Source organism: Spea bombifrons, chromosome 5, assembly GCF_027358695.1.
Source record: "Spea bombifrons isolate aSpeBom1 chromosome 5, aSpeBom1.2.pri, whole genome shotgun sequence".
Taxonomy (NCBI): Eukaryota; Metazoa; Chordata; class Amphibia; order Anura; family Pelobatidae; genus Spea; species Spea bombifrons.
This window is the reverse complement of record NC_071091.1, coordinates 19,957,941-19,981,990: the sequence shown is the minus strand read 5'-3', so window position 1 is coordinate 19,981,990 and position 24,050 is coordinate 19,957,941. Positions and strand designations below refer to the sequence as shown.

The 24,050-nt window shown below is 37.1% G+C and overlaps 1 protein-coding gene across 2 annotated transcripts in view; it reads left to right on the top strand.

Annotated features, from left to right (window-relative positions):
- The window catches only part of CRPPA (CDP-L-ribitol pyrophosphorylase A), an 81,617-nt gene that overhangs the window by 12,723 nt on the left and 44,844 nt on the right, over positions 1–24,050 (top strand). For both annotated transcript variants that reach the window (XM_053466986.1, XM_053466985.1), the window contains exons 3-5: positions 6,529–6,678; positions 21,147–21,251; positions 21,995–22,040. In XM_053466986.1, the coding sequence (XP_053322961.1) occupies positions 6,529–6,678; positions 21,147–21,251; positions 21,995–22,040 (301 nt within the window). The remainder of the gene's footprint in view (positions 1–6,528; positions 6,679–21,146; positions 21,252–21,994; positions 22,041–24,050) is intronic.

The following is a 24,050-nucleotide window of genomic DNA, read 5'->3' as shown; positions in this document are numbered from 1 at the left end:
GTGTCTTACGATGAGCAGTTATTTTGGCCCCTCTGCTATTAATTCCTGCTAGTCCTGATGATCAGACTGACTCTCACGCTATCTTATCTTGTTCTGGCTCGCTGATCTTGTCTTTTTTTCCTGGACTTGATTTTTGATGGACATTGATGACTTGATTGGAGATTGTCCAATTTCAGAATCTGCAGTCTTAGCAAGGGCATTGCCTCATGAACACAGTAATATCCAAGTGCCCCAATAATTTTATTTTAATATATTTAAACCATGTGCAACATTTCTCATACTCATATGTTTAGTGGTTTGTTTCTCAATTATTTGTATAGAAACATGGCATAACACAGTGAAAAATACAGAAAGCAAGATGCACGTTTTTAAAATTTCTTTGCTAATTGTTAGCAGGCTCCAGACTTCCTGTCACACACAAAGTATTTGGAATTGGCATTCTAGAAATATGGAACGGAAAATGTGTTGGGATTTAAAAATAAATAGAATTGAAAAATGCATCTATATGATACACAACCTTATGGAGCAAGTTTGAACTTTCTATTTTTTGGTGATAATAATAGTTATCATTATTATTTGTAAACCAAAGTCTATAAATCTTAGATTTTTTTGTAAAAGACCAAAAATGTAAAGAAAAATGTAAAAATATAAAGCTATAGCATTAGATAACAATTACTGATACAGTACAAGTACAGATACTCACACGTAGAGTGCTCCTACAACTAGCCAAGTCACTGCTTGATCTCTGACCACCTATGTGGGCTGACTACCAAATCTTCCTAAAGAACGGTTGGCATATACCATTTCTGGGGATCTTCACTTGGCTTCTGGGGGTTTAGGAAGAAAGAAGAATAAAGGTTAAGGCCTAACGTTCCTATTTATTGTGAACTCGACACAGATTAGCCAGGAAGCTGTCACGTGGATTCAAGCTGACTCAATAAACGGCAGATAAGAACCACTCAGCCCATCTAGTCTGCCCATGTATTCTAATGTAAAGACTTTGATCTTTATCACTCCTTGATCTTGTCTTACATTCAGGAAAGCCCTAGATTCCTCAACCTCCGATGTCCTCTACCTTGCATATAATGTATTGTATGTAATGTAATTATGCACTTTTGTCATTTGTTTGGGGTTTTTTTTCTTTCTTTTTTTTCATTTGAGTTGTTGGCTGCTTTTTTACATGGAGCTAAAAAAGTAGATTGAAGTTTCGATTATCAAACATGCATTTGATAGCGAAAGAAGGAATGTGAAACAACAGCCTTGCCATAGAGTATGTTTTTTTAATCAAGATGTAAAACAAGCATCAGTAATTGAAGTCGCATTACAAGGCAGTAAACTTTCTCTCCAGTGGATTGTAGAGGTGTGCAAGCCGGTTGAAGCATCCCATGGACCATGGAGCCAGACAGATGCTGTGCACTTATGTAAAAGCAAGGGTTCTTAATCAAATTATTATATATTAAAGTTAAGATTTAAATGAAACACCAGGTAAAACCAGTTACCTAATATAACTACCTGGAATAAAAAAAATGCCTTACAGCAGGTTTTCTGACAGTTTTATACCCTAACTCAGCTACTTCTCTAATTAAGTAGACTCCCTTGTCACATAAATAGATGAAGATTATGGATATCATGGTATATATATGATTCCTTTGACTTATGTAATCATCAAAGAAAATTATGTCTAATGCCCATACACGTTTATAGTCATATTTAATAAGGAACTGTAACCAATTGGAATTTTAATCATTGGCATAGACCGTCTATATGTTACAGTAAGACACACATGTAACTCCTTCCCATCTCTTTTCAAGGACTAATTCCACACAGGAGACATGCTGCTGCATGGTCCCATTAGGTAATATGTAATTGATCCATATAGTTATTCACTGTGGTGCTATTTCCTGGAAAAAATGGCTCTCCTCTTCTAGGAAAGGAAGCAGTGCATGGTGACGGAGAAGATACAAAGCTCAGAGGATGATTGATATTATATAGCCTTAAATACACAAGTTGTCTATCTTCATCTACCACCATCTCATTTGAGGAGTCTTCCTTTGACCAGTTGCGTTGTTCTTAAACAACACCAAAAAAGAACCTATAGTAAACTATTTTATGAGTACTTTAATATGCATTATTTAAAACAGTTACAAAAATGAAAAAGTACTTTGCTTAAGGGGGGAAAACTGGGAGTGCTCCCAATATACCCCCCACACACAATGTTCATTGAGGCAGCAGTGGCATTGACTAGTGGTACCCCAAAAAAGCCATGGGGTATGGAAAGGGGCACATGCATATGGGGGGATTTGGAGAACCCACCATGCATTTGCAAGTAGGACACCCTGTAAATTGAAATGGACATCTCAGGTATTGTATGGCTTAAAGTTCATATAATGACTGGAGTGTCCCTAAAGTGTTTATGTGAAGTTCTGTTTTAAAATGACATAAAATATTAAGAATTGAATAGGATGTTTATTCTTTCTGAGTAATTTAACCTTAAGTTGAAAGAAATGAATTAATTACAGATAAGACACCTGACCATCCCATCTATTTGAACTTATTGGACATTCCATTCCAAAACCATAGACGTTAAAATATAGATTTGGCCCCTTTTGTGCCTAGAACATCCTCTACTCTTCTGGGAAAGCGTTCCTCAAGATTTTGGATTGTGTCTGTAGGAATTTGTGCCCGTTGAGCCAAAAGAGTATATTTGAGGTCAGGCACTGATGTTGGACGAGAAAGCCTGGGGTTGAGGTCAGGGCTCTGTGCGGGCCAGTCAAGTTATCCACACCAAACCCATCAAACCATGTCTTTATGCACAGGCGCACAGTCATGCTGGAACAGGAAAGGGTCATCCCCAAACTGGTGCAACAAAGTTGGAAGCATTCAATTGTGTAAACTGTATTTGTATGCTGTAGCATTAACATTGCTCTTCATTGGAACTAAGGGGCCTAAACCATAAAAAACAGCCCCAAACTTTACAGTAGACACTATGCATTTCAGTAGATAGTGTTCTTCTGGCATCTGCCAAACCCAGATTAATCATGTTTCTACTGCTCCAGACTCCATTGGTGGTGTGCTTTACGCCACTCCAGCCAACGCTTGACATTGTGTGATCTCTGGCACGTGTGCAGCTCCTCGGCCATGGAAACCTATTTCATGAAGCACAGTGTTTGTGCTGATGTTGCTTCCAGAGGTAATTTGGAACTCTGTTGCCAGCAATGCCACAGAGGACAGGCAATTTTTACAGCGCACACACTGTAGCATTCAGCAGCCCTACTGTGTGACTGTGAGTAGTCTACTGCTTCATGGCTGAACGCCTAGACGCTTCCCTTTGACCCTTCTGCTGCCAATGTTTGTCTATGGAGATGCTTGCCTATGTGCTTGATTTTATACTCCTGTTAGCAACGGATGTGGCTGAAACACCTAACCTTAATAATTAGTGTACAGCCCCGGGGAGATGTTTTGCTGTATTTTATGCACGGATCATGTGCAAATTGTATTTATGGATCATGGGGCTGGAGCATATGGAGAGCAGGACAAATGTTCCAACTCCGTTATTGCAGCATAAGGCAGGAATACACAATCCAGTCCAGGATTTTAATGAAGCCTGTAAAATGTGGAAAGCATGGACAATGTGGGAGACTGTTGAGGGAAGACAGAGTTCCCCTGTGGACCTGTGGCAAAGAGAAGCTCTAAAGAAAGTCCCTGATCCAAGTGTGGCATTACCTACATGGACCTGTGTGTTATCTGGGGGAGGTTTTCCAGAGCCTGGCGTAGCTGTCTCTGGCAGGGTGGTTGATGTTAGTGGGTGTGTGTTTAGCCTGGTCGGCCTGGGCCAGCCCGGAGAGGGCTCCAGTGGTAGCCGGGCTTTTTTAATAATAATTGGGGATGTTTTGTTTGTGGATTTGTAAATAAAAACGCACAGTTCGCTATAATTCAGTGTTCCTTATTGCCCTAGGGGACCGTCACTCACTAAAAGAGACTTTATCGACTACTATTTCATAATTTTATCCAAAATAAGACTTACATTTTCATATTTTCTGTTTTTATTGTTTTTTTTTTTTTTTTAAACTGTTTATGCCAAATCATTAATGTTTAGCCTTCCCATAATATTTTCTGTCTCTACTTTTTCATTTAATACAGGCTTCTGGATTACTATGCTGTAGGGAATGTTTATATTTATTAGCGAGGTTAATGACTAATCCATTTAAACTACAAATCTATTATATTTCAACTGTACCAAAATGGCACGGAATGTAAACCGTGAAGCAGGTCCTAATTAGTTCCTTGCTTTTTATTCATTCTAATATGGCATGCAAGACATAGTTTATTTTATAACGCTTCAGGAATATACGTATTATGAGTTCTTAATTACAGCTGAGAAAATAAGCGAGCACAGAGTGCGTATTGATTAAACATTGCATAACAATTTCCACAAATGTCCATTTCCTTGATAAATAAGATAATAAGAGACGTTTTCTTGGAAATATCTATTACAAATGTTTAAATGAAGCATAGGCTGCAATTATTTCTCTTCGGGTTTGGATAGTAATTCCATATCTTTCTGTGGTGGAGGAAAACTACTTTTGGGTGGGTCACTGGTGCATTCCAGTAAACAATGTGGTTTTCGAGTCATTATCAGTTGGGAACTGAAATGTGTTTTTGTTTTTATTTTCACAACTTGAATTGGTTCTTGTGAATAGATTCTTTCCACACGAGACAACTTTCCAAATCTCCTCTGTTGTACCTTATTATAGCGAAGAAGAGCTAATGATTTTTGTGATACAACATTCATATTCTTTTAATAAATCTGTGTCTTAAATGGTCTTGGTTGGAAACCTGAACTCAAGAATTGATATGGGCAAATTGCTAACTTTATTCTCCAGTTCCCCCTTTTTTCTGCCATCTTCTTCAAAAAGTAATTCCCTACACCTTTTGTCATTCCCTTCACCTTTTGTCATTCCCTTACTATGGCTTTTCTACTCATTGGACTCATTCTTCGCACTCCATCTCTCTCTTTTTTCTTTGTTATTTTTACTTTCTTGTCTCTCCTCTACACGTTGCTGTCTCACTCTGTTTTCAGTAGGAAAATCCAGATTATTTACATATACGTGATTATACATAACAAATCTACAAGTTTGCTCATTCGTAAAAGATTTATTATTAAAATTACACAATTTCACGTGGCCAACAGTCTCGTGCAGCCGCTAGACCTACCAGTATTTGCCACCCACGAGGAAAAAATCCTCAGGAACAAACACAATGTAATGATATTTCTGACACAAAACACAGATTCTGCTGCAAACAATAGTCAGCTTGTGGGAGTGTCTGATTTGAAATTGATAAGAACAAAGCTAAATTCTAATAATTTAATTAAAACAGATAAGGAAAAAACAAAAGTAAACTAAGCTAGGTTTAGTCAAATAAAGATTTCCCTCAAAATAATTATCACATGTAGCCAAATAAGCAGCTGACAGCCAGGCCTCCAGAAAATGCCTAACACATGTTTCAATGGAAACTGTTCAAAAGTGAAAAAAAAAATTGAGAACTCCAAAGTTTAGTTCTAGAGCAACCTGTCATGTTTATAAAGGAGATCGCATTGTGTTTCGTTATCCGTACCACTATGGACAGGATTATGTAGCTTTATACTTCAAAATAAAATTAGTTGTATGTAAGCATTATGTATGTGTGTTTTAGAACTGTTATTTTTGCCCAATCTCTACTAGACATATCAAACTATTCATTGGTTATAATTTCTCAGGATGATCCATAAGAGTCTATAGGTAAATGCGTCACAATGGATTTGTTAAAGGGAACCAGTTTTGTTGTCAAAAGTATCAAAATAAAACTGAGTTTTCAAAATGATCTTGCTTTGTCTTCTTATGCCTACGAAGAATATACACCATCATTTACCATATACAACCTTCTGACTCTATAATGTAGATCGAGGAGTGAATATACTGTAGGTGACTGGTAACATTAAATAAAATGCTCTTTATTGCGCTCCATTTAACGAATAAGGATTAAACGCCCACCAAGCTTTTATTGATGAGGTCAGGCTATCCAGTTGGTTTGCAGAGAAAAAGGGGCGCTTGGAAGTATTTTTTGTTACATGTCAATATAACACTTCCATTGAACCAATATCAAATGTATACCTTTAGAGGCATTTTGTATTTTCATTTAACCTGAGTTGTATTAGTAGATAGACCTGATAGCTTGAAACATATTGGAAACATTTGTAGCAAAAATGTACCTGTAGTCAGGATTGGAAAACTTTATGAACTTTGGGAGCCTATGTTCATAAAAATAAGTCGCTACTGATTTGTAACTTTTTTTCAGTATTTTGAACAACGTTCTATGGTAAGCATCCAATAAAATGCCGGTGGCAATAATAACACCCCATGTTGCTCTAGTGCATTACATAATATTGTATGTATTGTATTTTCTTTATATAAATAATCGCAAAAAATGCTCCTTGTTTCTTCTAGCATTCCAATGAGAAAACTTCCAGTAACTTGTTGTGTTCCGCAGGCAGCTGGAGCTGTACGACCGCTTGTATCTACCGTAATTGCGTCCTCCTCTGATGGATGTTTGGACTATTCCCTGGAACGATCAAAACACCGAGCAAGTGAAATGCCACAAGCGTTTTTATTTGATGTCATTTACGAAGCATATCTTAAGGTGGGTGTGAGGCTAAAAAAGGTGAGACCACAGTTCAATGTTTACTTCCAAGAAGCATAATTGTCTCTTTGTCATGTTGCTTGTTGCTGCCAAAGTGCCTTGTAAGACCTATATAATGGTATATATTATACCTTTTAGAAGATTAAAGGATTGTCCTTTAGAAACAAAGCAGCAATCTGAAAAGATATATGTCAGTGAGGTTTGTACAATGCCAGATTATCCACTAGGCACATGAGGCACTTGCCTTGGGGCGCCTGGTGCTTTCATGAATAATCTGGCTCTGCTGTCTCCACACGGCTGGTGCTTAGCAGGGTCTCACAGCGTTACAGGACCTCATGCTACTAGCACATCCTTCCTGCCGCATCCAAGCAGTAGTGCAGCCAGTCATCTGATAAGTAAGCAGATTTGTGCATACCTCGCATCCAGCACTGGTTTTGTGTGTACAAAGCAACACTGGGCAGGTCATTCGTAAATTGGTCATCCATGAACCCTGTTTTGCTTGCTGAACACCAAATATCTGATACAAAGAATAACCTATAAAACTTCTTATATGTATGAAAGGCAGTCAGTGGGTGTAAATCTCAGATTTCTTAGTAAATAGACATTTGCAGGCCTGTGGCTGGCTGACCATTGTCAAAGTTGCAGTCCTTCAAAAATTTGAAAAAGCATACACTCAAAAAAATCCCTAGATAAAAATCTATACATATATTAGGGGACTGGGCCTATCGATCTATCTATCTATCATCTATCTATCTATCTATCTATCTATCTATCTATCTATCTATCTATCTATCTATCACAGTTGGTAGAGGGTGTGCGCTGCAGATTGGCTTTGGGCCAACGCTATGGAAGCCCTCTTATAGAAACTAATAACCATCAAAGACTGATAACTTACTTGTAAGCCATAAATAGAGAAAGAGAAGGATCAATTTTACTTTGTGCACTTCAAACAGAAGAGAGCATGTTATTGCAATAATTAGTATTCAAGCTATCTAAAGAGCTACAACTATCATGCCACCTTCCTATTTCCAAGAAGTACCAATTAAGGTTTTTGATCTTTCTTTAATAATGCACCAAACATAATATTTGCTGGCTGTTTTGGTTCAACCAGAGATAATTGAGACCTATTTTCAAGAATGAGTCATATTGCTTAGCAAAAAAAAGAGAAAAGTGCAGTCACCCCATTGATGTTTTCAAGAAGGCATTGATTTGTTCGTTATACTTTAAAGTCCTGTAATGTCACTGTTCTGTTCCTTGAATCATTCAGCCTTTTGGTGCTTAGAGAACACAGCTGCGTCTCAAAAGGTGTTGTTAATGACCAATGCTCATTCAGATTAAAATATTTCTTCTGGGAATGGTGTTTGCATATAACCTGTGTCTGTCTTTATTCTGCACCTGCATCTTTACTATATGGACTCCATAAATGTTCAAACAATGCCTGTAAGTAATAATGTTTGTTCCTTATTCATCTAGGTTTGGCCCCAGGGGCAGAAATACAAACCCAACCAGTTATGTAACAGGTTACAGTGGATTGGAGGTTGACTTGTATTATTTTTATTTGAGAAAGCCCACAATAGCCCGGAAATCAGTGTAACAATCCTTGATGGAGCACATGTGAGCAGAGAAATGTATGCTGTTTAGTTCCAACTCACAAATTTCAACTTGCAGCCCTTGAGGGTTGCAAGGCGACTTGCGAGTATCTCCTGCTTTATTAAATATGACAATAAATGTATTAAAAAAATATGACCCACCCATGACCCTCTTTTAACCAGGGGTTATTAACTTCCCTCAACCTGTGCGCAATGGGTTTAATTAAATAAACCTGGGGTTATATATTCCCTCCCTTATCTCCCTTATGGGACCAGTCCTGCCTCCCCCTACCTCCATTGTGTTTTTAGTGGGAATTTGGGTAAAATTATCCTGTTCCCAGTAAGGCCTTGTGTGCCTCCTTACCACTTCACATTGGGATGAAGTGGTCCAAAATAAATACAGTCCCCTGTGAAAGGACACGTACCCCATCCCTCGAACCTTCTGTGAAATGGAGAGGGCTAAGCAAAATTAATTAATTAAAAAATATATTTGGCCCATGGACAGGGACCATCCCAAAAGAAAATAAATTAAAAAAATTAAAAAGAAAAGAATAATAAGCCATCCCTGACTGAAGGCTGCTGGCTGCGCATTCTTACACACCAATCCACACAGCGCTCTCCAGTGTTATGGAGCCCATTGAAGTCTATGGGGATGCAATACAGGCTTCTAACATTGGAGGCCACCGGTATAGGAGTGGCCCTTGAATGTAAGTGTATTAAGTTATGTGAGGCATTACACAAATACTTTGGGAAAGTGTATAATTGTGTAGCCTTTGGCTCAAGGTCTGTTGTTTCCAAAGGAAAATAAACACAAAAGTATACAATGTGATATGTAGAAACATATTAAAATCTCCATTTCATTTTGTTTCTGTATTTTTCCCTTCGTTTTGCACTTTGGTGTTGTTATAGATGTCCTTCCTTATCAGATAAAGCTGAAATTAAGAAACCTCTGTCTTTGAAGTCTGTTCTGTACAGGCAAGTCGTCTTGCTCCTTAGTTTATATCAAGCTAGATGAATGGCCAATTGTGTTGTTTTTTTTTGTGTGCAAATTCTTTTGGGCTTTTCCAGCACTATCACAATAGCCTCCATGTTCCCTTCATCATGTCCTCACTCCTTCTGTCTTCCTTCCTAATGATGGTAGGAGACTGTTTGCTTTGTCTAATCGGATACAGACTACATTCCATAGGTTATAAGTCCGAGAAACAGTAGTGTCTGAAGAGCGGATTTGGTTTCAGATATGCTAATTGGGAGCTTCCTCTTTCCTTATTTGCCTCTTGAGGGCTGGGATCATCTAGTGTTTAACCCCAACATTTCTGGAACTTTTTTTGCGAGTATAACAATATACAACTATTGTTATAGTTCCTTTTAACTTGGAAATGCCAGAAGTACATTTGTTTGATTGCGTACCAAAAGGAAAACATAGTGGTGGTGGTGGGGGGGTTTACATACTGGATCATTTTTCTTTCTAATCAACATAATTAAGAAAAAACATGGCTACATCCTATTAAGTATTTTTTTTTGCTCAGCTGTTTTCTTTAACCTTTGCATGTGTTGAGCCAGAACTGTAATATCTTGAGTAATCCATTCTCTTGCATGAAGTGAATAATGCAATATACTTGTTATACTAGTTGTTCACACAAATTGGCAAATTAGAAAAGAGATACTGATACACAACCCACACATGTAAATTGGAGAACTATTTGAAAAAATGCCAAGAATTCAATTAACTTAAGGGTTACTATTGAAATCATGTGATATTGGATAGAAAAATATCACTTTATACCATTCCTTGATCTGTTTTATGTTAATGGGAAATATGGTTCTTACAATTTATATAAAGCCCAACTATTGCATTAAGAAAGAGTTCTTGGTGATAGATCCCAGCAACTTGACCAGGCTCAGATTTTGATAACCGTTCCCGCACCTACACAAAGTCCACACTGGGAATGAAAGTGTGATTTAATTACTTATGGATTTTGATATTGTGATCCCGGGCCCCTGTGTAAACATAGATAACACTTTTCCTCTTTTCCTTAGTTGATTATTGCACATTAAGTCCGACACAGATGAGAAGTACATGCAGTGGGATTGTGGCTTATTAAATGTTCATTTGTGTTCATGACATTTTATTGGCTTTGTGGCTTAGTTCTTTTACCGAGGTGTTGATTTATTTTAGTAGCTGATCGTTCTTAGCTCAGCCTTAGATTAGTTATATCGTGACAAAAGGCTAAAGGGTTAGTCTTTTACTTTGGAGTCATGTGTCTTTCTCAAACATCTCAAGAAGTTCTGTTTCACCAACGATTGGCCGTGAAACATGACTAAAAGATGAGCATCTTAGGTACGTGATGAAAATAAACTAGACATATACATAATTCATTTGACCGCTTTTAACATTTTAATTTATTTCAATTATGTTTTTGGTTTTCCTGATGAGAAATTGTATTGCTATTGACCCCTCATTGACATATTGTCTTATTTATATAAAGATTTAGATTATCTTCTGCCCTTAACGCTCCCTGACTTGGCAGCAAAGTGAAGAAAAAGATTATTTTCTACTATTGAAATTTAGTATACATAAAAGAAAAAAACTGGAACTTTCCCAAATCACGGAATGTACAGTAAGCTCTCGAGCAGACGCATGTAATTGTTTCTTTTTTTGGGACTCTGTGTAGTAAAAACGTGTTGATTTGTGCAGTGACGTTTTCTGTGTACCTGCTACCGACGAGGAGGGAAGGAGACAAGGCCACACTTGCCAGTAAAGACAAAATCAACATGGTTGCACTTGAGTTGACATTTGCGAATTAACCAAGAACACAATCATGTAAAGCAAACAATTTCCGTTCAACAAGAATAACTTTTATTAGCATGTCCCGGGTTAAACGGGCATTTAATTTGCAACTCTTGTATTCTATAAAGCCCAATGACAAATCTGCCCCTGCATTAAACCCACGAATTCTGGTTGTTGAATCGTTTTCTCTCTTTCTTGTTTTGGATTAAAGTTTCAGATTATTTGACAGGGAAGGAAACAGGGGACAATCGGACATGGGTCACAGGGACATTGGATGTTTGGAATCTGGTCAGAAATCCTCCAAAAGATATTTAATACAATGGAATCTTTGAGTAGCCTGACAGGAAGGACTTATCACTTCATTGGGAAAATGTGAGCACATGTATTATAATGTAGATAATAGCAAAGAAATGGTTCCAGAAAGGGAAACATCACTCTGATTGCTTTGTTCAGCGAGATAACAATTACATTACTTTCATGGGATCAATAGTTAGCCGGAGCTATGCAATAATTAGTATACCCTGGATTTTATCGTCAAATAGCTGGCTAAATATAAATTGGGACTTTGAAGTTATTTACAAGGAGCGTTCCTTAATAACCTTGTGATGTGCACAATTTTATTCATAAATACTGATTTAAAGTAAACTAAAAGACGATAAGGGTGGAACTGTCACATATATAAAACGTTCCACATTCCAACAATTGCCTTGTGCTAAACAAAAGAATGCCTCAGCCTTAATCACTCAGAGGGACTTACAGTGTATGGAGGAATGGACTTAATTAGATAAACAGAACATAATATGACATTGCCATAAAGAATCTGCTCAGTGTTTTTAAGCAGGGAAAGTTGTGTAGCTAAAGGAAGATTAGTGGGGCTAAAACAAATACTCCTTTCTTCGTACGTTACTGTATACTGTGCTGCATTTTCTGTACACCCAACTACACTACAGAAAGGTATTTTTAGCAATCACACATATTGGTCGCTAGGTAGAGCGGTGAGAGTGCCGCTAGGGATACATACCTGGCCCCCAGAGCCCATTTTGCCGGCTACGTGTCTCCTATATAGATAGCACTATAGAGGATAAGCTCTAAAATACACCATCGATACGCTTATAGCGTTCCCTTGTGTTCCTCTCAGTTCATGTCCAAGGCTTCCACCCTGTCAGATTCACACCTTGTTATAACATAGCAGGCCTAAAAGGATTAAATGTTTCTTTAAAATTAATTTTAGTAGAACATAAAGCTTCAAGAATGCAATAGTGCTTTGATAGTGAATATAATGGGACATCGTAACAACATGCATCTATATTGAAAAGAAGAGAACATACTCTAAAATTCATTTAAGAAACTTAATTAAATAACCTTGTTAAGAGTTGAGGATGTGTGGAATAGCTGCTTACGGGAGCTTCCCTTACGTTTAAGAATGCTCCTAAAATGTTTATTTACTTTGGAGACGATGTTGGGATTTTGTGTGTTTTAAACAATTAGCAAGTTGTGTGACCCCATTATTTTTCCTAAATCCTCACTCTGTCCTCTTCAACCCTTTCACCCTACTTACCTTATACCCCTTTCATTCTTTGCCATTTGTAATACTTCTTTCATCCCCCTTTCTATACTCTCCCTGTCTTCCATCTCCTCTGTTTCCATCCTCTTCTAGCTTTCCCTCCCTCTTTCTGCCTGGTTCTTATGTACGGTAGGAGTCCATGATGGCCAGCACTGTGATTCAATACCAGGTTTCAACATACTCCATCCTAAAGCAAGCTTCCTTTCAGCTCAGGGAAAGATAATGGGGAAATATTAGTGTCTCTCATTGGCCCGCATAGCTCTTGACCCCTGTTTTCCATTGCTGGGCCCTTATACTCCTCACCATCATGACCGACACACAGTTTACATGGTGTCTTTAGAGAATAGTTCATATTTCCTAGGCCTGGTAACACAGCTTTGTTTCCCATAAGGCAGCCCTAGAACATGCTTTCTTGTCAATCATCAAAATACACGCATATTCCTGTTTGTAAATGGGTCTCCGAAAATGAAAGGAAGATGGCTCAGAGATAAATGTTATTTAGCGCATGGATATCCTTCATTAGTAGAATGTAAGCACTTTCAGGAAACATCTTGTCTTCGTAAAAGGAATTCCTTTTTGTGTATCAATGGTGGGCTGCATGAGAATGTTTGTTTGCTGTTTGGAATTTATACTGTGTTTATTGATAACCACTTAATAAACCTGATTTGCTGTAAAAGCTAGCAGCTCCACACTTACATCCTTAAAGTCCACATATCATGAAAACAATGTAAAATATAGCGTATGTATAGTGCAAGCCACAAAGGAGACGTATCCCATACAAGAGTTGGACCGTCCCAAAAATAACTCCTTGGTTAGTAATATAGCCATGATACATTAGATAGAACTCGCCAAACTTGGGGTAGCGTCAGGCTAAAAACATATGGCCATATAGTGTGACGTAATCCCCAATATTTATGCCTCAGGTGCTCTTGAATGGTATTCTCTGGGTATGCGCTCAGCTCTTGCTTTGTATTGTGACTTAATCCAGAATATCTCTATGATCTGGCACATACTGGGTTTCACAGGATCATTATTAGAGCCATTTTTTGTCACCATAAGTGAGTCACTACGACTGAATTTCTGTCTAAGGGTTAACACCCCACTATCATCTTATTAACAAAGTCCCCCCCGTGTATGTGAAACATCTTTCATCAAAAAGGTTGCTGTTTGGTAAAAAGCATACTCATCACCGAACATACATTCTGAACACAAGCCAGGAAATCTGATAATCAAAAACTAAACCTAAAAACAACTTTGTTCTGCTAACATATGTGCCAGAGGACTAGCTGCCAACACAACTGAAATGTTGTAATGTTGTTATAATGGATACCAAATTTCAAACTATATTGGTGGTCCACTGCATGAACTTGACTTGTTAAAAAGTTCTGTGTTTAATTAGCTTACTGGCGTTAGAGCAGGATCCAGGATATTAAATAAGTCCTGTAGTTGGGGAAAATTATGACACATTTGAAGAATGTTTTCCATAAGTAGTTTAAACCATACCCTCAAAAAGAAGAGAAAAAAACACAATTTCAGATTATTTCAGTTTTCAACAAAAGAAAAAAGAAAGTTTTAATATGTTTTATATGTCCTTGTCACTTGTGTATATGCTGCATTATCAGCATACGGAGTCTATTTTTATACTATGCTTCCCATCATCCACAGTCATGGGAATTGTTGCCTCTGCTTGAGATCCTCGGGCATTCCCGCTCACATGGAGAGCTTCCTATCACATACTGGAAGTCATCTTCATAGTGATTATGATGGGATTGTAGATGGAGAAACACAGGTAGGACCATTCCATACAATAATATCCCTGAAAGAATAAGATACAGAGCAGTAAGCGGCGCCAAATAAAAAGCTACAATGTCACGACACAGATGATTTCTTATTTCAGAGCATTGATCGTTAATGTAACCTTTCTTCGTATCATTATTTATAAATCCAATGGCTTTCTAATTAGAATTTCACTGTTTTAATTAGAAATATTGTAATTTTCTATTGGCAGTTGTAGAAAAGAGAATAGCTATAGTATATGTCATATTGTGGATGCACTACAAAGATGTGACTGAGCAGGACTCTCCACACTTAGATCTTTTTCTGTTATTATTATTATTATTATATATTATTATGGCTATCTCTATTGTACCATCCTACCAAGTCTATTGCTATTTAATAACATAAAGATAGGAATGATAACAGTTTAGTTTATAGCACATAGGTTGGTGCGTCGTTTCATGAGAAGGAGCAGGACCCTCCTCATTTTCTGTTTGTTTAAATAGAGTGTAATTGTGTAACCACTATTTTAACGCCTTAAAGATGTTTTTTTTTTAAACATACTTTTTCTCCAAACTATTATATATTTTTTTCCCCCGGAAAAAAATTGTGCTTTCTGTTAATCATATAATGTATAAAGTATGAATTTGTATTAAATAAATATATAAGAAAAGAACAATTGATTGAAAATAAAAAAAAACATTATTGTTGATTTACCCATTATAACGAATACCCGTAAAAAAAAACAGTCAAACCATATTAACCATATTAGTTCACAGGCAAATATTAGAAGGTGTGCATCATATTAAAAGCAATAATTGTTTTTATTTTTTCATATTTGGTCTGTAGCTATAATAGCACTCGCACATTCCCAAACCAGCCCACAAAAATATGTATTTCTGAAATAGCAAAAAACCCAGGCTATTTTAAAATGACAAAGCTACCACTTTTCAGCCGTATCACCACCAACCTCTCATAAAGTATGTGGCAAAAAAATAAAACCTGGGCATTTTTGTACAGAATTTCTTCCATAGAATATGCATTACTGGTAACATGTTAAAATATATATAAAATAACAAAACCACATTAATAAAAACACTTTATATTCAGCAACAGTATCGGACAGTTTTAACCATTGGCTTTATATGATGAGTACTCAAGTCATTGGCGTGAAAAGGTTAAAGACTAATAAATCCATTGATGAAATATAAAAATATTAATAATCTTGTTGCAAATATTATTAAATAAGGTATTATTTTGAAACATTTTTGTTCTCCTGTACAATATACTGTAGAGCACAAATTTCAGATACAAACTACTTGAAAATGTGTAGAGTTCTTTATATCTGCAAAAGAAAAGGAAATTGAGTTGTTTTCCGGTTGTAAAAAGTCCACCTTTGGTTGAGCCCTTGCATCAGGTCCACGTCCACATCTTCAACTCTGTTCCGAAGACACACGGTGGGTTAACGTCTCGTACAGTATCGGATTTGTGTAAAGCAAAACAATTCATGATTTGTGCTTTCTTGTCCGATGTGTTTATGTTGTACCAATGTTAACAAAATATGTAAAAGAGGATAGTATGCCTTGTTTATGTTTAAGAACCATTTCTGCATTTGAGATGAGGAATGTGATTTAGGAGAAACATGCCGTGTCCTCTTCCTCTTCTTGTGTGTTGATTATCTGTCCTCATTCAATTACAAGTTTGTTATCTGATCAAAATTTCCTTCCTATAGAATGTAGTATAAACAAGCAGCACCGAGGCGGTAGCAAAATCTGTATTTCATCCTGTACTCTTTCAAGCAAAAACTGGCAAGCGGCGGAAGAAAGTGTGTATATGTTAAATATGTTTCTTCAAAACAAACTTTGAAATAGAATTTAGATTTCAAGCACTCCCATGGACTCATGGGTCTGCAAATCACGAGAGTTTATTGAAGGTCTCTGTAACTTACATCGTAGATGAGATCTCAGATCTCTTGATAGAGTCACCGAAACCTCTTGTAGAATGACAGATTGATGTGGAGGCTATCCATGCTAACATCTAGAGTAAGTTAAGAAAATGCTTTATAGAATGACCTGAAGCAGACAGTAAGTGGTTACTTCTGTAGGTAACAGACATGTGCTGGGTAATTATACACACAGACACAGTGTTTAAGGAAAATGTTTTATAAAAGTGTAAGTTGGCTAGTAGCAGCCTCCTATCAAACCATATTTAGATCTTTCTTGTATTTTATGTTGTTCCCCTTTGCTTAGTTCTGCTCATTTTCTTTTCACTTGGTTTTACTAGAAACATAGAATTTGAATGCAGATAAGAACTATTTGGTCGAGCCTGAGGATTTTTGATCCTCATCTTGCACATCATCCCATACACTGCCATTTAGGGTCTATTAGATTTTCTGACTTTTCTTTACTCATTCAACACCCATTACCTGGTTGTCTCTCTTAGATGGTAATTACTCCCCACACCTGTAAGCTTCGTCTACTACCATTTGTCAATGGACATGTTGATGTTGGCGCCTATTGATGACGAATAGGTGCAATTAACCTACCTTAGTAGATACCACACCATGTTAGAATGAACATAATTGGCTCACAGGATATGTGTCATACTTGAGCATTGATGCTAAATGTACACAGACTTTAATAAATAAATGTAACACATGTACCTCCCACCAATTTACTGTGACCACCCCAGTCATATTTGTGATTAATATAGTATCAGCCAGGGCCATAGCTATGGGAATTGGAAGGGAACAGTTGAAAATTTTAACCCATTATATCCTGTATACAACAAAGAACACCAGATTTGTACAATTTGGCCGTAATAGGATGGGATGGGAAAACATTACTGTACTGGCAAAAGTATGTTCTCTCTCTTGCCAGTATTTTTATATGTGTGTGTGTGTGGACATATATGTATATGAAAGAAGTAGAAGAAATACACAAGGCCCAACCAAAGGGTTTATTTCACTAAGACAGGAGTTTGCAGTTGAGCTCACAGAGTTACCAACCTGAGTAGACATTACAAATGGCCAACCTCAGTAAGGAATAGCTTGGTTGGCTCTTTGTAAAACATTCTTGGCTAATCACAGATTAAGTCATACCTTATGCCAGAGTTGGATACATATGTGTAGAATGTAGGAGCCAAACAGGCAAATCTGGGAGCTAGTTCCTCTTCAAACTCCCCCTTTAAAAAATAGTAAATCCTCAAGTATTTTGCTACTAGCGATATACTTGTTTTGTGCTTCCACAAGCCAGAGCGAGAGAAGCACCTCATCATTAACCTTTTATACCTCTAACACCTTTCCCGTGGACAAAGGCTGTTCCGTAGTATTCAAGTGGATATAATGTCATATCCAGATGCACTCTGGATATCAACTCAACCAATTGTCTTGGGCTGTTCTGTATAGAGGATCGTTCGTTAGTATGTAGATAGGTTGAGTAAGGTAAGGTTTGGATGTGGGCTTTTAAAATAAAAGTGAAGTGTGTTGCATAATTCTTTCCTTTCTTTAACCCCTTGACTGCTAACGACGGCATGGTGCCGTCGCTAGCAGTCCCAGTCAGGTGCTAACGACGGCACCATGCCGTCGCTAGCACTCTCCTACCTTGATGGGGGTCTGTGGACCCCCATCACCACCTACCCCGGCGATCTGCCCCTCATTTTGAAGGGCATCACTGGGACCACCCGATCCGGCCGGTGACGTCGCGCGTAATGACGCGATGACGTCACCGCGCAACTTTATTGAAAACTGACAATTGTCAGTTTTCACGGTATGGGGGCATGCTGCTTAGATGCCTGTATCTCAGGCATCTGAGCAGCTACAGACCCCCAACATATACCGTTGGAAAGGTAATCGCCTCACCTTTCCAACGGTATAATGCTTGTAAAAAAAGAATAAAAAATATTATGTTAAAAAAATAAAAATGTACAAAAAAAGTAAAAAAAATGATTCGGGGGTCTCTAAAGGCAGATAAATAAAGATCAAAATTGCCTAGAGACCCCCAAATTAAATTATCTAAACATAAACTGGTTTAACTTTAAAAAAAAAAAAAAAGTTTAAGTATTCTAGCTAAATGATCACTGTGGTAGCCAATGTTACCACAGTGATCATACAGCTATAAAAAGTCACATTCCCTTTTTAAAAATAGCCGATACTAAATTTTAACCCCATGATCCCTTTGATCATGGGGTTAAATTTAGCCAATGGTAGAGGAAGGCAATTTTTGAAATCCAGATGAACTGCAAAAATCAGCCGTATAGCCTGTAGTACGTAAGTTAACCATGTCATCCCTGGAGCCCCTTGCATTTTTACAGCAAAACTTATTTTTGCTGTAAAAGTGTTTTTTTTCTCCCTTTACCATCATTTCTTTGGGATTGTAAGGGGAAAGAATGGTGTGTGCTTCTGTGAGTGAATGTATGGAAAGTATGGTGTGTGCTTCTGCGAGTGAATGGAGATATGAAAAGCGTGTGAATGGTCAGTAATTAGGGTTGAAGCATTGACGTGGCATTACTGCTCACGTAAGAAGTTAAATTATGGCACAAAAAGTACATATTTTCATAAACTACACCCCTCGGCGCATCAAATGAGGGGCTGCATGTGTTTCTAGGACAAACCTGGAGTGCGCAAGACACAAATGACCATGTCACTATGGTTAGAAAAAACATATTTTCTAGCCAAAGCGACATATTCCATCATTATCTGTGAACTTAACTTTTGTCCTAGAAATACATGTAACCCCTCATTTGAAGCTCCAAGGGGTGTAGTTTCTTGAAATGTGTACTTTATGTACCCTAATTTAACTTCCCAGATGTCTAGACCACTTTAACTTCAGATATGGCAGATTGGAGAATCTTGTTAAAAAATTGTCTTAAAACATTTAGGGGTGATGCCTGCATTTAGACAGCTCTAGACAGCTGGGAAGTTAAATTATGGTACATAAAGTATATATTTTCAGAAACTACACCCCTTGGCGCATCAAATGAGGGGCTGCATGTGTTGCTAGGACAAACCTGGAGTGTGGAAGACATAAATGAACTTGTCGCTTTTAATTTTATTTATTTATTTTTTTTATTTGTGTGATATTCACTTATTTGTTGTGCACGTCAGATTTGTGATACAAATACAAATAAGACCTCATTTGCTGCGGCTGGGGGTGTAGTTTCTAAAAATATATAGTTTTGTTGGCATATTTTAACATCCCGGGCAGCTAGAGCTGTTTAATTGACGCAGCCATGCATTAAATTTAAATATGAATTTTGTGATAGTCTAATAAATTTAACTTTTAGCAATAAAATATTAGAAAAACACAGTCTACTGTTCTCAATGTCTGTTTATTTTAGACCGGTTACCTACTACAAATATTTAGCAACACAGGTTTTGATATTAGAGTTTAGAAAAATAACATTACGAACTAGTTTTTATTGAGTTGGAAGTGAAAAATTACACTTTTTTCCAATTTTTGGTTGTATTTTGCAAACCTAATGAGACATACACATATAAAAATGGTATATTTGGAATCTGCTGGGTGTGCTGAAAAAAACAATATATGGTTTGTATAGTTTATTCCCAAGAAATTTACTTGAAACACGTTTAAACGTGAGATGCACCAAAATGCCGAAAACTAGCTTAGCACCAGGGTGTGAAATGGCTTAGCAGCCAAGGGGTTAATTGTTAGTTGTCTGCTACACATGGCAATACAATATATTCCCATGACCTAATCTACCATTGAAAAGGTTCACAGGTGTTTTTTTAAATATATTAATCAGACTCTGGGAGTTCAGAAATAGGTTCCCTAGTTCCTTTTCTTAAGACTTAATTCATTTTAGTTCCAGTCATTGTAAACATTTAAAGGATTTTATTGTAAAAAGAAATGAAACGAACTGAAGAAAAAGGAAGTATTTTAATGTGTACATTGACATTTATTTTTTAAACAAATGATATAAGCCCCTTTTCTGTTTAAGATTTAAAAGTTATTTAAATGGATAGGAATGGCTTAAAATACCACCGTGACGTCGATCTCAGGAACACCTGCAATATATCATGGGCCATTTAGTGCAGGAACCACTGGACTTTCCTCTTGTCATCAGCCTAAAGAAGATAAACGTGATAGGACAAGATGCTGACAATTCTTCTTTTTAACTAAACCAACAAATATATTTGAGATGGTCAGCGAGGTTACGTATTTCGATTTGTTACTACAGCGTATTTATAATAGGAATAAGCGCACAATTATTTCTACTGTATTTTAGAAAATAAAATTTAAAAAAAAATTGCAAATGTTTGAATATACCCTATATTTTAGTGGATTTATTTTTATACAATATAGTACAATTAAATGTAATATAGGTTAATTGAATTGGTTTGGACCGTTATTACATTACATTATCCTTATTCATGTTGTTGTATGTATAGGCTATTTTGCATAAATGAATATGATACCTAGGGACGTAAGAAATATTTGTTTGGGACCAAAAGACTTTGTCGCCATAAAATAAACTTCTTCATCCAGCCACAAAGTTTCCAAAAAGCGTCTGCAGACAGCACAGCAATTATCTTAGTTGTAAAGCAGAAAATTGAAATCATGTGAGTCAATTTGAGGCTCCCGGTAGCTTTAGGGTAGGGTGTGCTTTCCTTTCTTTACTGTTTGCTTATTTGGGAGAAACCAGACAAAATTAAACATATTCTCAAAGTAAGTCTTAAGTTACAATTTTACAAATTGTTGTCTAAATAATTGTATTTGTTTTATAACAACAGTGTACTGACTATGACCTGGACTTTGGAACAGAATGCCTGCACTTGGCACTGGAACACGGTAACACGAAAGCCAAGCTGCTAGAAGGACCACCTGATCTTTGGAAGGTAAGGTAAACATTCTATATTACATATCTCCGCAGAGAGTTTGTTTGCTTTACATTTACTTATTCCATATACAGTTGATGCAATGACTATTTAACCAATCCATGGTCACTGGAGCCTACAGATTACATCAACATCATGCCACCCCTAAGTTAGGTTTGCACAGTCTGTGTTTAATTGAGTGGGTGATGTTCCACTAGAGTAACATTTAATGCACACAAATCTCTGTTGGAATGGTCTAAACAATAACTCCCAAGCTGCTGAAGACTGGATATGTTTAACAATTTGTTTAACCAAGTTTTACTGTCCGTTTTGCCTTTTAAATGCATTCTGTATAGAATCACATTGATAGAATTTATCCCCAAACCTCTTCTTTTATCCATATCTTTTACATTTTTAAATAAAAATATATACTCCCTTTTTTCCTGATTGTGTCACTACAGCTCAACAGTTATTTTTTATATTTGTTTATATGGCTCATTTTCCACTTTAAGTGACATTGAAGGAAAAATATTGACCCTATTGGAATAAACCATTAATTCTCCGAATTAATAAACTGTCCCAGCACACATTCAGAAACCGTGCTCTGTGAGTAGGAAATCGGCCCGTTTCCCAGACACGCCTGTAATATTTGGTGTAATTAGCTGACAAAATCACAAAAAAGTACAGCTGTGGGGCGCTCTTTTTATTGATATGAAAGTCCTTCCTGCTCACTGTAATTAACGAGGTACTCATTTGTGCTCTAGGTGACCTACAAGCGTGATTTATATGCAGCTGAATCAATTATTAAGGGTAGGTATTTTTTTCCATTATTATTTTAACGTACAATGTCAACATGCATTTCATTTTAATTTCTCGTTGAACTGAATGATTAGCTAAGTCGTCTAGCATGTCACTGAATAGCGGCTCATTTGCAGGCGCTATAAAACTACAAATGTATTAAAAAGAAATAGCTACAGGTAAGTAAAGTTTTTGGCATTTACTTATTCTACCATCTCTGTTTCCTGCACTATAATAAGATTGCTATGTATGCTGGTTTTCAGATTGTGTTTTTTTATTAAATCATAGTAATTGTGTCGTGCTCCAGTCTGTTTTAATATAATGGTAACAACATCTGGAATGTGATATTGTGATGGGGAATCACCCCAGCTGCAGTTCAGGTTCATGTTCGTATATCGCATTCTGGTCACCATGGGATGTCTTGTGTGAGACGTTAGGAGCGTCACTTTGTACGGATCAGTGGTGGGCTTTAAATAAGGAGTTCTCTCTACAGTGTGTCCACCTCCTGTGTTTATAGTACCTAAACAACACAGACATATGAACTTTTATGGATTGGCCTGTCGCTCAGCCATTTTCTACTTCCACCTATTCATAGAGAAGATTACGTTAAACCTTGACTAGTAGGTCAATGGGTTTAATACCTCGCCTGATCTCTGTTTAGGTTTTTACAGGTAAATATTTTGTTACTTTTTCTGAATCTATCTTTGCGGCGTGAGGTTTTCCTGTATTTGAGCTCGGAGTCAATTATAATGTAGCAGACTACTTAATAAGAGCCTCTACTCCGCTGGTGAGGTCAGTCTTGTTCCCTCCTGAAACCACATATCTTCTGGCTGATGCTGTTTGTTTACTCCGTATGTCTTCGATTTGCAGACTTATTATGAATTATGTGCTCTATATTTTGCAAAATGTAGGTTGCTGGGAGGGGGAGTGTGTTTTTGTCTGTTTTGTGCTTTTTTTTGGATCTCTGGTTCCAGCTGCTTAACTTTCCTTTCAAGTATGGCTGATCCCTGACCTGGAATTTTAGGTCTCTGGGCTGTATTTTGTTAAAATACTGTTTTTACAATTTCTTTTTTATACAGTGTTTGTATGCTTTTACTTAAGTTTTACTTAAATATGGATTTTAAATCATACTTCACACTTCTTGCTTTCTACCATTAAAAAATTAATGTATTAAATGTGGCTTTAAAACATTAACAAACAAATGCACTGTCTACCATTAAAATATCAAATGCATAATTCAGTTAGTAATACTGTTATAGTTTAATTATATTAGCAGAAATGCATACTACCATGTATCCGTGTATAGTTATCACCCACAATTCTTACGTGATCAGAGTCACGTTCAGGAGGTCGGCAGAGATGGCGCTATCGTTACAGGGGGCTTCTTAAATAGAGTTTTCTTATACCCACCCTCTCAGTCCTGCCTCTAATGTAGTGTCCAGTTCCTGGTGACTATTTGGTTGACAGGGAAAGGGGGTGAGATAAGTCAGCCATGTACTCCTTTTGTATGGATTAAAGTAATTTCTCCACGCGTGGTCTTCACTGCATTATGATTGACCACCCGCTTTAGCTTTGGGGTGGAATGCCTAAATTGGGCCTGTATATCCATACAGCACTGGAAGACTGGCCCAGTTTTAGCACAGAGGCCTGGGTAATATTCATATTAAACTACTAGCCATTTGGAAACACCACTGTATCATATAGAATAGGTATATATACCAGACTCCCTTCCAGACATCCATGCTGCGTTCCTGAAATCCATTTAAAGGCAGCCCACGAGATACTGTTAGAGTCTGGATAAGAAGATATATATTAAGGGGAAGATTTGTGAGTGCATTAATGTTTATAATGTACAAAAACCCCAAATAAAAATACCTACGTTATGGAGAAGCTGCAGCTCAAGTGCGTAAGAAGAACTCTTCATCTGAGGTCTAATGATTCACACCATCAGACCAATCGGTGCGTTTTCTGCCCATGTGCACGGGTATCTTATTAGATCCCTCCCCTAACATGGAAGTGCAT